This window comes from Abrus precatorius, unplaced genomic scaffold, assembly GCF_003935025.1.
Source record: "Abrus precatorius isolate BTA unplaced genomic scaffold, Abrus_2018 Scaffold4, whole genome shotgun sequence".
NCBI classification, from domain to species: Eukaryota; Viridiplantae; Streptophyta; class Magnoliopsida; order Fabales; family Fabaceae; genus Abrus; species Abrus precatorius.
Window position 1 is genome coordinate 9,312,231 of NW_020874384.1, and position 13,335 is coordinate 9,325,565.

Consider the following 13,335-nt stretch of genomic DNA (forward strand, 5'->3'; position numbering starts at 1 on the left):
GCCTTCTACTCCACCCTAAACAACAACGCCGTCGTCTCCTCTGTCTCAGTTCTGCTTTTGCTTCTACAAACAAACACTCACTCCTTTATCTCTACACTATATTAGATCTATTTTCCCCCCCAATTGATTCGACGTCGTTTTTATAACCCGGCAAAACAGACCATGGTGGTCAACGAGAGACCCGCCAAGAGGATGAAGAGGAGAGTCACAGCTGATCTCTATGATTTTCTCACTTTCCCCGTCGCTGGTGACGCCTCCTCCGACGGACCTTTCCGGAACTCCGTTCAGCGCTTCCTCTCCGACCACGCGCGCATCACTTTCCCTCCTTCGCTCTTTCCATCCTTCATGACGTGGCAGATCTTGTTCCGTGTTGGAGACATCGTCCACGGGCCCGATCTCTCGCCGGCGATGGTCACTCTTGACATTGTCGAGGAGGACGTAACTCGTTCTCGTACTTCTGTTTACTGCGACCAGTGCCGAGTCGTTGGTGAGTTCAATCGCCGAGTCTGCAACTCGGTCCATGTAGAGCCACGCATTCTGTTTGGCTGAAATGAATTTTGGACACAAAAATCACGGAGGAACAAAATTTTACTTTGAATTCTCTATTTTAATCTCTGTTTAACTTTCTCTGTAAAAATTAATTCGTGAGCCAATTCACTAAGTCATGAATTATAGACTAGTAATATAAGCAATCTGCTACATCAGATATTTTCTCCCGCACTCTAAAATTTGGTTAAAAATTAATACTGACCATTATAATGTCTTTCCTAAAATTTTTGTATTATTATTATTATTATTATTAAGTGGGTGTGTGTGAAAATGGGTGGATATTAAGCATTTTTACGTGAGTGAGGGGTTTGGGGGATATGGATGCGTTCTAATACTCGACTTTTTTGTTGGAAAAAAATAAATAAAGGATGGAGTTCACATCCTGTGTGTCGAAAGCGGTACCATTTCATAATAAGGGCTGCAAGTAACGCTATCGAAGCATATCAAAGACCTTGTTCACGATGTGGAAATCTCCTCCAATTATCTGAAACAAGGTAAAGGTTCGCTGTTTTTATTCTATTTTCCATTAAAACTTTTACCGTTGTTGATTTTTTTAATTCAAATTAAATACATTATGGTTTGGATTATTCGACATCCTGGCAGGTGTAGATCGTGTAACTTTGTTATCACCGTGGATGACCTTGAGGATTGGGTGTATCTTCAAATAGAAGATAACACCCATCTTCTGCATGGTGTTGTCCACGCCAATGGTTACGGACACCTGCTTACCCTTAATGGAAGAGAAGGTGGCTCGAAGCTTCTCTCAGGATCTGTTATCATGGGTTTCTGGGATAGGCTATGTGCTGCGATTTCTGTTAGGTATGAATCATTCATCTTTTTCACATTTTGATAAAAGATGAGCTTGTCCTCTGTTTTGTTTTTAAGCAAATTGTGATGTATACTTGAGCAGGAAGGTTAGCGTGATGGATTTGTCCAAGAAATTTGGGCTGGAATATCGGTTGCTTCATGCAGTCACCAACGGACATTCGTGGTATGGCAATTGGGGTTATGAATTTGGAACAGGCAGCTATGCCCTTACCCAAGATGCGTACAAGGAAGCAGTGAATACCCTGTCGAGCATGCCCTTGTCTTCATTTTCATTCCATGGACGGGGACCACGAAGCCGCTTGCAGTGTGTCATTTCTCTTTATCAGTCTTTGGCAGATACTGAACTTCTAACAATTGAAGATCTGTTCGGCTTTTTGTTGACGTTGGTTTACGAATGTCGTAAGCCCACGACCACTCCCACAGGTACTTCTAAACAGCATGAATACAGCAGCACCACTTTATTGTGTGCTTGGACGGGAAAGGAAGTTGAAGATGTGCAGCAGGCTTTGATCAAGGTATTGCTTGCATCTGATGCCCGCGATGAGGCCAAATGGGTTACAAGGCGTGCCCTCAAGGGTGCGGTGTGCAGGAGTGTTGCATCTCCAGAGCTTCTGGACTACTGTCTTAAGAACTTGCAAGGAAAATCCGCTGCCGATGGAATGGTAGTTTGTTCACGATGCAATCCCATTTCCAGTGCAATCGAATTCAGGTAGTATTGAAGACGTGACTTTTATCAATTGCTTCTGTACTTGCACAACTAATGCTTATTATGTTTTATATCCATAACTACAGGTTGGGACCGTCGACTAATGGAGTTCGTGCAAATTCATGTTATCCATCAGAAGAGCAAGTGGTCTCCGATTTGAAATTCTTATTTGATTCAATTATTCACCCCGACAAAATGTTGAGCTACAGACCTAGGGTTATGAGGAAAAGGGTGGCTAATTCGGCCAGGAAGCTCCTTGACTGTAAGCAGTTTATGAAGGATTACAAGCCAGATGAAGTAGCCGTAGAACAGCCATCAGTCATTAGGCTGTGGTGTCATGTGGAGCTTTCTGATCAGCCTAAAGATGATCCATCCCCACCGCCAGAGCTGATTGTGTTGCCTTTGAATGCCACCGTTGCTGACCTCAAGAGCGAAGTCACTAGTGCTTTTCAAGAGGTATATGCAATGTATAAAAGGTTTCAAGCTGAGGAACTCCTGGGTTATGGGTCAATCAGTGATTCGCTCACCGTCAAGTTTCTGCTTGGAACTAGTGGATCAATCCAAATTCAAGGTAAATGCCCAGCCAAAAATGGGCTAAGCCGGTTCCGAATGGAACGAGGAACAGAGGCATGGAAGGTTGATTGCACTTGCGGGGCTAAGGATGATGATGGAGAAAAAATGTTAGCGTGTGATACTTGCGGCATTTGGCAGCATACCAGATGCGCTGGAATTAAGAATTCTGATGGCATGCCTTCGAAGTTTGTGTGTGAGAGATGCGTCCACTCTTACCGTGAGGAGACCAAAAAACTGCCAGACTCTGGTGACGAGGCTTACAAGACTTGTAATTTGAACACATCTTGCAGGGATGAAGCAGTGGCAACGGACTGTGCAAGTGCAGCAGTTGCTTGTAACATATCTGTGAATTTTGGTGTACGTTGAGTGTACAGCTTTTGTATTTATGTCTGTATAGCTTTTATTTGTCTTCGGCTAGGTTTTTATGTCATGCCAGCTGGGGCCAGAAGTTGTCAATTGTTTAGAGGCCTGTTTTTGACAGCTTGCGCTCTCTTGTCAATATAACTTGATTTTATCGAGCTCAAAGAAAAATGAATCGACAGTGACCGCTTTATTATTTGCTCGATCTTGCTTCATGCATTCATAAGCAACTTGGTCCATGAAAATTATCTTATACATTTCAATTGTATGTAGCTTATGCCATGTTAATCAATTCTTTCGAAACTAAAATGAAATAATAGAATCATGATTCGAATTATTAGTTTTAAATTCAAATTCAACTTACTTCTAAGATGACAGTACGATCATTTTCTTTCCATTCTTGTGCGTGCGGTTGATGGTTCACTTGTACTTGCTCCGATTCCCAGCCATCGCCAAACAATAGAAGTAGATTTTCTGCTCCTTGGATTGGATAATGACGGAATGTTTCTATCTCTGAATTTGAAAGGCAGCCGATAGCTTCCCAAGCTAGTGTAATTTTGCACCTGTGGGGGCTCAATAATTTGATTCAAGCGCCACAACTAGAAAAACTAAGGTTGCGACGATTATTGTGGCAGCTGGTAACTCCCAACTAATAAATCACCTTCCATGGTGTGACTCCAACTAACAACACTTTAAAAATAGGTCAAGGTCAAACTAACCTCCAGTTTCAAGTTGTCATACATTTACTTTTATGGAGTGACTCACTCACCTTCCATGCTCATTTAGATGAGGATGATTCACTTGCTACTCCATTGATCAATTTGGCTGCTAGCATGTTCTCCTTAAATTTGATGTCATCCATTGAAAGGGATGCAACATCTAGTCAATTAACAATTAAATATCAAGCTTGACACAAGATATGTGAAATAATATGCAGCAACTGAGACGACTTCAGCTTGCCAAGGGTGCGAGTACTTAAAGATTAGAATGCAATTGTGGAGGATTGGCCTGAAGATGCCAAAAGACTTTCTGATAAGAAAATATCTCCAGCAACCCAGAATAATAGAAAACGAAACTATGTCTATGCACAAAAGTTTAGAAGAGGAAAACACTAAGCAAAGAGAAATATATAGTTTCTTTTCTGGCAAAGCAGGACATTCATGACCAATAGGCTGCATTAATATACATCTAATAGAGCAAATAGTAGCATAAAGTGAAATGCCAGGTGACTTAAATGAATTTTATATTCCTTAGTGTATAAGGCTATGACAAGAATATTGAGGCAAGATATATATGAATACAATTAACTACACAGATTAAAGATAATGAAAGAATACAGTTATGAGTATATACAAGCCAGAGCCAATCCAATGTAATCCACTCACTAAACTGGCAAAGTTTAAAACACACATATAAAACCAAATGACACATACCAGCCATGAAGCTTCATTATGAAAAATGACATTGTTCCAAATATTCAGGCTTCAAAAAGGTTTTCTGAGATTCCATTATCAATCCCTGAATCATCAGGGAAGTTCAAGTCCCAGAGAACAATTTTTCTAAAACTTGCAGATATGAGACACAGGTAAACTAATGTTTGAAATTTTAAAAAGAAAAAAAAAACAAAAGAAATCCAATATCAACTTAGACAGTGTTACCACAGCAACATAGGCATAAAGAATCTATATAAATTAAAAAGGCTTTGTTGTAATTAATGTAACTTTTTTCCCCTTAAAACAATAGCCAAGACAACTTCACTCTAATCTTCTAAACAGAATAGCACACTATATTAAGCAATGTGCAGTGGATGTAGCTCCACTGCACAATCGATCACTTCATCAGTGGATGATCTCATTCTCTCTAATAGGTTTCTGTTATCAAGAAGAATTGCCGAGAAATCGTATGTAAAAGTAAAAGTAATACCGCGAAGCTGGGAAAATAGTTAGCATCAAGCTATAAGATATGCATCAAAGAGCAAGCAGTGTTGAACAGAAGCATACGAAAAAGGAAATCACAATCATGTGACATTCAGATAAAACGATTCATCGGTAATGAAATTAAGATCTAACCATAAACGAACCTAATTAATCAAAGTAAAATTTGTTGAATAACGTGGTGCTAACCCTAAGTCCGATAAATGTTATGAAGTTTCTAACGAAACGTGTAAAACAGAATAAGATAGAGAAGCATTGAAATAAGAAAAAGAAATAATCACCGCATAGGCCATAAGGAATGGGAGGAGATGATATCCTCCATCGGAACTGTGGACTGTGAGATGAGATAAAGAGTGCAGTGGATAACAGTAACACTTTAGGTTTGGTTTTTATGCTTCTTTTTGTTTTAGTTAGCTGAGAACTGGCTTCTTAATTTTACAAATCAATTTTGTCTCCATGAAACTGTAGCCGTGTACGGTTAGGGCTCTGACTTTTTTTAAAGGGGTGTTCTTTTATTAATTTTTTTTATTAAAAATTATATTGAAATATATTGAAAATTTGAAATTGTTTATATTGTCATTAATAAAAAAATATTTTTATTTTATTTTAATAAATAATTTTAAAATATTAGTTAACATTTTTTTTCTTTAAATAGTGATTGAATTCTTACTATAATTAGTTTTTTTTTGCACTTATATTTTAAAAATTAACTAAAAGATTGTTGTAATAATTTATTTTAAGTATTACTTTTTAAAAAAAATTAGGACATGACATTTTACTTTTTTTCTCTAGTGAATTTTAAGATACAAAATAGAGATTTAGAAAAAAGGAACTAAATACTTTTAGCATGATGTTATATATATAGAAGAATGATTTTCTTCCACTAGTGTAAATTTAAAAATTCTTACACTCGATTCGAATATTTCATTTAATTTATATCTAATAGTCAGTGAAGTAATAATTATAATATGTTAGATGTGAATTAAATAAAAAGTTCAGATTGAGTATAAGAGTTTAAGACATGACATTTTTTTTTTCTCTAATTAATTTTAAGATACAAAATAGAAGTTTTAGAAAAGATAAACTAAGTACTTTTAGCATGATGTTATATATATATATATATAGAGGCAAGATTAAATGAAAGGCTCAGATCTAGTATAAGAAAATCCTTTCCATATATAAATATAAATATAGATATTAAATTATACTGATTTAAGTTATACTAAACTTTTACACCATTTAATATTATTAGATAATTTAGTCATAAAATTAACTGTTAGATTAAAAATTTTAATCACATGTTATATATGAAAATTTAAGATGAATTTAAAATTATTTGATATCTTTTATATATATATATATATATATATATTAAAATTAACATAATATATTATTAAAATTTATAAAATTAAAGACTCTTTGATAACAATCTTATAAATGTTTAATTTAAATAAAATTTAACACAAATAATTTAAGTAATATAAAATTATAATTTAATAATTAGATTAATAAAAATATTTCTTTATTAAATTATTAATAATATACGAGTAAGTATAATTTACACCAGTGTTATTTGATCTCAACCCTCTCTCTTTTTATATATATATATATATAATAGAAGTCATTAATAGTTATAAAAAAAAATTAAAACATTAAAAAAATGTGATTGAAATCATTATAATACAAAATATAGTTATTAGAATATGACATTTATTAAATCAGTTAAGATAATGATTTAAGATTTAATGATTAAATTAATAATATATATATATATATATATATATATATATATATATATATATACTTTAACTTACATATGTTATATTTGATTTGATTTATATGTTAAACAGAGTACTACAATATCGTTACTCTAAAATATAAATTAAAGTAATAAATATTATAACAGTTATTAATATTAAATCTATCATAGTTTCTTCACTTGTTCCTTTATTGCTTTCATTGCTATCAAAGTTTAAAAAAAATCATTTAATTCTAATATTGGTTATTTTATAGTTTTGATTTTTTTTTACTTAATTAAGCAACAAACAAATAAAAAAATTAAAATTCAGGTATATAATAATTTATAAAATAAAATATATAAACATAATTAAATATTAACTTTCATTATTTAATAGTTCACTAACAAGTGAAATTGCATTTTCTTAACAAATAATATTATCAATCTCTTCAATATTATTAAATTGAGAAAATGACTTTTCTTCAATGATCCAAAAAAATTAACTTTATCAATAGATTCATAATCAATAGATCATAAACTCCCTTATTGTATTCCAACCTAAAATAAACCATAATAATCATACAATTTTGCTAAAAAATGATATTTTAAAGTTGAAGTAATTTATAATTAACAATGTATACCTATTTTTTAAATGCAAATTATAAGTAACATAAATATTATCATTTAATCTTTGATGTTCAAGTCTATTTCTTCTCTTTATACAAATAAGTTCAAACAAATTTCAATTTCTTTCACACCCTAAAAAGGAAAATGTTTGGCTAAAAAGACTGATGAATTCATATTTTTTTTAAATTTTTACTAGTCTTTTTAGTGTTCTTTAATAGAAAAAGCAAACTTAAAAAGTGTAAATAAGATAAAAATTATATTTAGGTCAATTATCATAGGTTTCTTAATTTTTGATTAATTTACATATATATATAATTTGCAATTTTAATCATTTGAATAATTATGCAAGAATTTTTAGACTTATTCCATGGATTTTTAGCCTTCGAGAAAATTTGAGTTGAAAGTGGTCACTTTCAGAAGTGATAATGAACACTATAACAAGCTAAATCCAAGTAGCTACACGTAGCGCACGTAACCACTATTACCTGCCATAGTAACAACTCCAGAGATGAATGACAAGACTGGAAGGCTGCGCGTAGCTACTATCATTTTCATAGTAACTTTTATGGACGACGACCACTTCACTATAAATGAATTTTTGGAAATTAGGGTGAGGGAGCTTTTTACACTTTTAGATTTTTTCTATTTTGAGAACACTTGAAGAACTTAGGTTAGTCTTAGGTGACAGCCAAGGACCCAACCTAGAGTTTGATTCACATTTTCTCTTTACTTTTCTTTGATTTTACATTCATGTCATTGAATTCTCGTTGTTTTCATCCTTATGGAGGGCTAAATCTTTTGTAATCCTTAGTGAGTTCACTTGAATTCTTGAATTCATGGGTTATGAATATTAATACAATTCCTTTTTCTTCATGAATTTTTTCCCTAATCCTCTAAATTGAATTAATAGTTAAATAAGGGGAACATTGCTTAATTAACCCTAATTCATTTTTATGATATTCTTAATTTTGGTTGCTTAATTCTGAGTTAATTTCTGAGGTTACGTAATCTTGAAAAAAGGGGTTGGAGTCTATTGAATTTGCTTAAATTCGTATGAGATTTTAAGGTTGATTCTCTCTTGTTGAATTAACTTAATTCAAAGGAAGAGGAAGAGTGTTAAATGTTGAGAGGAATATGGATAGAATTACGTGAGTGAACTAAGGATTGCTACATCTTATTGATTGAATTTGATAATTTCATTGATTGCTTTTTACATTGAATCTTAAAATCAAACAAAATTATTATTATTTTTAATTGCTTTCATAGTGAATGTTTGTAACTAGTTTAATGCACATTTTCAACCAAAGTCATTAGAGGCAACCTAGACTTGCATCCTAGACTACATAGATTTTTTTGCATATTTTGATGAAGATTGGCGATAAATCTTTATGCAATCTGAGCGATCATCAAAGGCATATTACAAGCTTTTGTAAAATTGAAGTGCTATCCACATATAATAACCATCATCGGTCTACAACAAATAATGAAAAAGCATTATATCTTTTGGTATATAGTAGAAAATATGCATAATAATATTATAAATTTGAACTTACCAAACCATATTATCTTGGCTACTTTATAAGCACATCCTCAACTAAAATTGCTTCGTCATTTATGATATACTTGTATTTCATGAATGACTTTTGTCAGGTTGGTATAAAAAATATTTATCTCAAATCTATTAAGAAGTGCTTGCACTATTCTATTTGATTCACTTAAATTTTAATCAAAACAAAAAGACAAATTTAAAAAATAAGTTGTTGCATGAAAATTATGTTTTAAGTGTCTATCCCGCTGACCTTAATGATTTATATATAAGGCATATATAAGGCTTATACAAATGCTTCTTATTTTTAATTAAACATCTCATTGATTGCATTTTTCCCCCTATGCATTCGTTCGTATAGATAATCTAAAAAAGGGTTTTCATTAACATCTAGAATTCTTAGTAATCAAATTAGGAGAGTTACAGGTTTTGACACAATCAAACAATCATTCCTATCTAAAATTATATCTGATACAACTTTTTCTATCATTGTCCTTACTAACATGTGGCTAGTAAAGTGTTTTTTCACACCCAAAACTTGCAAATCATGCTTGTAATATAAACTTTTTAATGTAATAAAAGTATTAGCAAACTAAGTCACTCTCGGATGAACAATTTCTTTCCTACTTTCTTTTCTTTTAAGCCAAGATAAGAAAATCATATGATTGTAAACAAAATATCTTTAATGCCTTTGAGGCAAGGGCAATAATATGAGGTATGCTACCAATGTCCTTCAAAATAAGATTCAAAAATCAAGTAGGGTAAGAATGGTTCCATATTTTCATGGATCAATCTACCGACAAATTGTTTGTATTAGTTAATAAATTAACAACATGATGAGATTCGATCAAATCAATAATTTTAGAAATCAATAATTTCATTAAGGAGACGAGAGAATTCGCAATACAAATTAATTGGATGAGTTTGTTTTATAGTAATAAATTTCTTTTATAGGTACAGGTCATTGTATTCATTGTAATAAATTATTTTATGATCCAAAAAAATGTTATTGAAAATTGGAATAAAATAAAAAATTAAGAAAAAAAACTTTGATTCAAAATTTAAGATAAACTAAATTTAACACATGTAGGTAGGGATGGAAACAGGACAGGGCCCTGTGGCTTGACCTGGTTTAAGCCTAACCTGACCTTTTTAATAAACAAACTAGGCTAAGACTTTTTTTAAAGTTTGTTTAAGTAAATAAGTCAGACTTAAGCTATTTATAAAGTCTGTTAAGCCTAACAGGCCGGCCTATATATATATATATATATATATATATATATATATATATATTATAATTTAAAAATAGAGCTGTCAAAAAATATTTAAATAATAAAGTTATTTAATAATATATTTTTTATATTCTTAATTCTGTTATTATTAAGTTAATAAATTATGTTATAATTTTATTTATTTATAATTATAATAAATAGAAATTATATTCTATTAAAAATTAAAAATATTTATACATGATTACACTTTTTAAATAATAAATTTATTTAATAATAAATTATTATATTTATTATATTCAAACAATTTAAAGAATAATTAAGTCTTCAAACAAGAATAAGATGTAATAAAAATTAAACGAAATAAAAGTTAAAAATAAAATAATAAAATCATATTAACATATTTTTTATACTCTTAATTTTATTATTATTAATTTAATTATTTAATTATTATATTAATATATTATGTTATAATTTCTTTTATTTATAAAAAATAGAAATTGCTTAAATCTGAATTATATATTTTATTTAAAAATAAAAATTTATAAAAAAAATTATAACAAAATAAAATAAAAAATTTATGATTATATATATATATATATATATATATATATATATAATAAGACCATGTAGCAAATGATATAAATAATATAATTATAAATAAATTATATAATATTATATATTTTTGTAACTTCTACGTATTTTAATTAAATTATTAGTTAATTTATCAATTTTTATGTAATATATAAGTATGTGTTTTAATTTATTGTATCAATAATATTTTTTATATTACATTAATGTTATAGTGTAACTAATTTTACATTTATTTCTTAATTTAAAATAACAAAGTAATGAAATAAATAAAATTAAATATTTTGTAATTAATTTTTTTAATTTAATAGTTATTATTATTATTATCATTTTTTATATATATAGTACATTAAGTTTAAATTTTTATATTAAGTTTTATCACATATTTTTTAATTAAGATAAAATTTAGAAATAATTTATTTTAATTTAAATATAAATTTTAATAATTCTTCCTATGCTCATATCTTATTTTTCTGCATCTATAAATTTTATAATATAAATATTTTTTATCTACAATTTTTATAATGACGATATTTATTTATTTTTTAAAATATAATAATTTTTTTATCTGATTCAATAAATTTTGTAAGTGTTATTTTTTGTTATTAATTTTATGTATTTACTGTGATTTTATTTATTGAATATAATATGTCTTTATATAAAAAAATATAATAATCATAAAAAATAATTAAAATATTTAATAATTTAGTAATTTTATAAAATTAAATTGAGAAAAATAAAAATATAAAATTTTATAATATGAAAATATTTATAATTAATTCTTAAAATAATATTTTAAAAATTATTTATAAAATTTTATAAAAATTATTACAATTATTTAATAATTATCAATAATACAAATAAAAATTTGAATATATGTAAAATAATTTGATTATAAAATAATTATACTTTTATTAATATTATCCAATAACAACAATCATTATAAATTTGTAATATTATACAATATTTAATTTATTTTTTATCTTTTCTTAAGCAATTTTATTGGTATAAAATTTATAATAAAAATTTTTATTGATTGTATTCATTATATCACAACAAATCACAAACCTAACACAACTACATACCTTTGAGACAAAGCTGTTATCGCACTTATTTTTTATTCTTGTTTTATTATTATCTATAGTTACTTTGAATAGAAATATAAGGTAAATTATTATATTTGTTTGAACAAGCTGAAGAGCTTAATAATTTTATAAAATTAAATTGAGAAAAATAAAAATATAAAATTTTATAATATGAAAATATTTATAATTAATGCTTAAGTAATATTCTAAAAATTATTTATAAAATTATATAAAAATTATTACAATTATTTAATAATTATCAATAACATAAATAAAAATTTGAATATATGTAAACTAATTTAATAATAAAATAATTATATTTTTATTAATATTATCCAATAACAACAATCATTATAAATTTTTAATATTATACAAATTTTACTTTATTTTTTTATCTTTTCTTAAGTAACTTTATTAGTATAAAATTTATAATAAAAAATTTCATTGATTGTATTCATTACATCACAACAAATCACAAACATAGCACAACCACATACCTCTGAGTCGAAACTGCTATCGCACTTATTTTTTATTCTTGTTTTATTATTATCTATAGTTACTTTGAATATAAATATATGATATATTATTATATTTGTTTGAATAAGCTGAAGAGCAGCAAAGTCTTCAAATAAGATTAAAACGAAATCGAAATTAAAGAAAATAATATTTAAAAAATAATAATATTATTATATTAATTTATTTTTTATCTTATTAATTTTATTATTATTATTATTTAATTATTATATTAATATATTATGTTATAATTTTTTATTTATAATAAATAAAAACTATATTATATTCAAAATTAAAAATATTTATACACGATTACATGTGTTTTAAAAATAAATTTATTTAATCATAAATTATTATATTTGTTATATTTAAACAAGCTGAAGAAGAATAAGATATGATCAAAACTAAATGAATTAAAATTTAAAAATAAAATATTAATATTCTTTTAATAAATTTTTCATGTTTTTAATTTTATTTTTATTAATATTTAATTATTATATTAATATATTATGTTATAATTTTTTATATTTATAATAAATAGAAATTACTTAAATTTAAATTATATTTTATTTGAAAGAAAAAGTTTATAAAAATGATAAGAAAATAAAATAAAAAATTTATTATAATATATATATATATATATATATATATAATCAGACCATATAACAAATAATATAAATAATAGAATTATAAATAAATTATATAATAATATATATTTTTGTAACTTACACGTATTTTAATTAAATTATTAGTTAATTTATCAATTTATATGTAATATATAAGTATATGTTTTAATTTATTGTATTAGTAATATTTTCTATATTATATTAATGTTATAATGTAGTTAATTTATGTTTATTTGTTAATTTAAGATAACAAATTAATGAAATAAATAAAATTAAATATTTTTTAATTATATTTTAATTAAATAGTTATTATTATTGTCATTATATATATATATATATATATATATTGTATTAAGTTTAAATTTATTTATTTTTTAAAACATAATAATTTTATTTTAATTGATTAAATAAATTATGTGAATGTTAATTT

At 27.1% G+C, this 13,335-nt stretch overlaps 1 protein-coding gene across 2 annotated transcripts; it reads left to right on the top strand.

Annotated features, from left to right (window-relative positions):
• LOC113864332 (PHD finger protein At1g33420-like) lies at window positions 1-3,210 on the top strand. 2 transcript variants are annotated; one of them, XM_027497934.1, is made up of 5 exons: window positions 1-487; window positions 917-1,043; window positions 1,153-1,368; window positions 1,460-2,086; window positions 2,170-3,210. In XM_027497934.1, exons 1-5 carry the CDS (start codon window positions 163-165, stop codon window positions 3,020-3,022), a joined length of 2,148 nt encoding a protein of 715 aa, XP_027353735.1. In that variant the 5' UTR covers window positions 1-162; the 3' UTR covers window positions 3,023-3,210. The 2 variants fall into 2 exon arrangements, with proteins under 2 accessions (XP_027353735.1, XP_027353736.1); XM_027497935.1 differs by having other exon boundaries at window positions 1,159-1,368.
• Window positions 3,211-13,335: the final 10,125 nt, after the last annotated feature.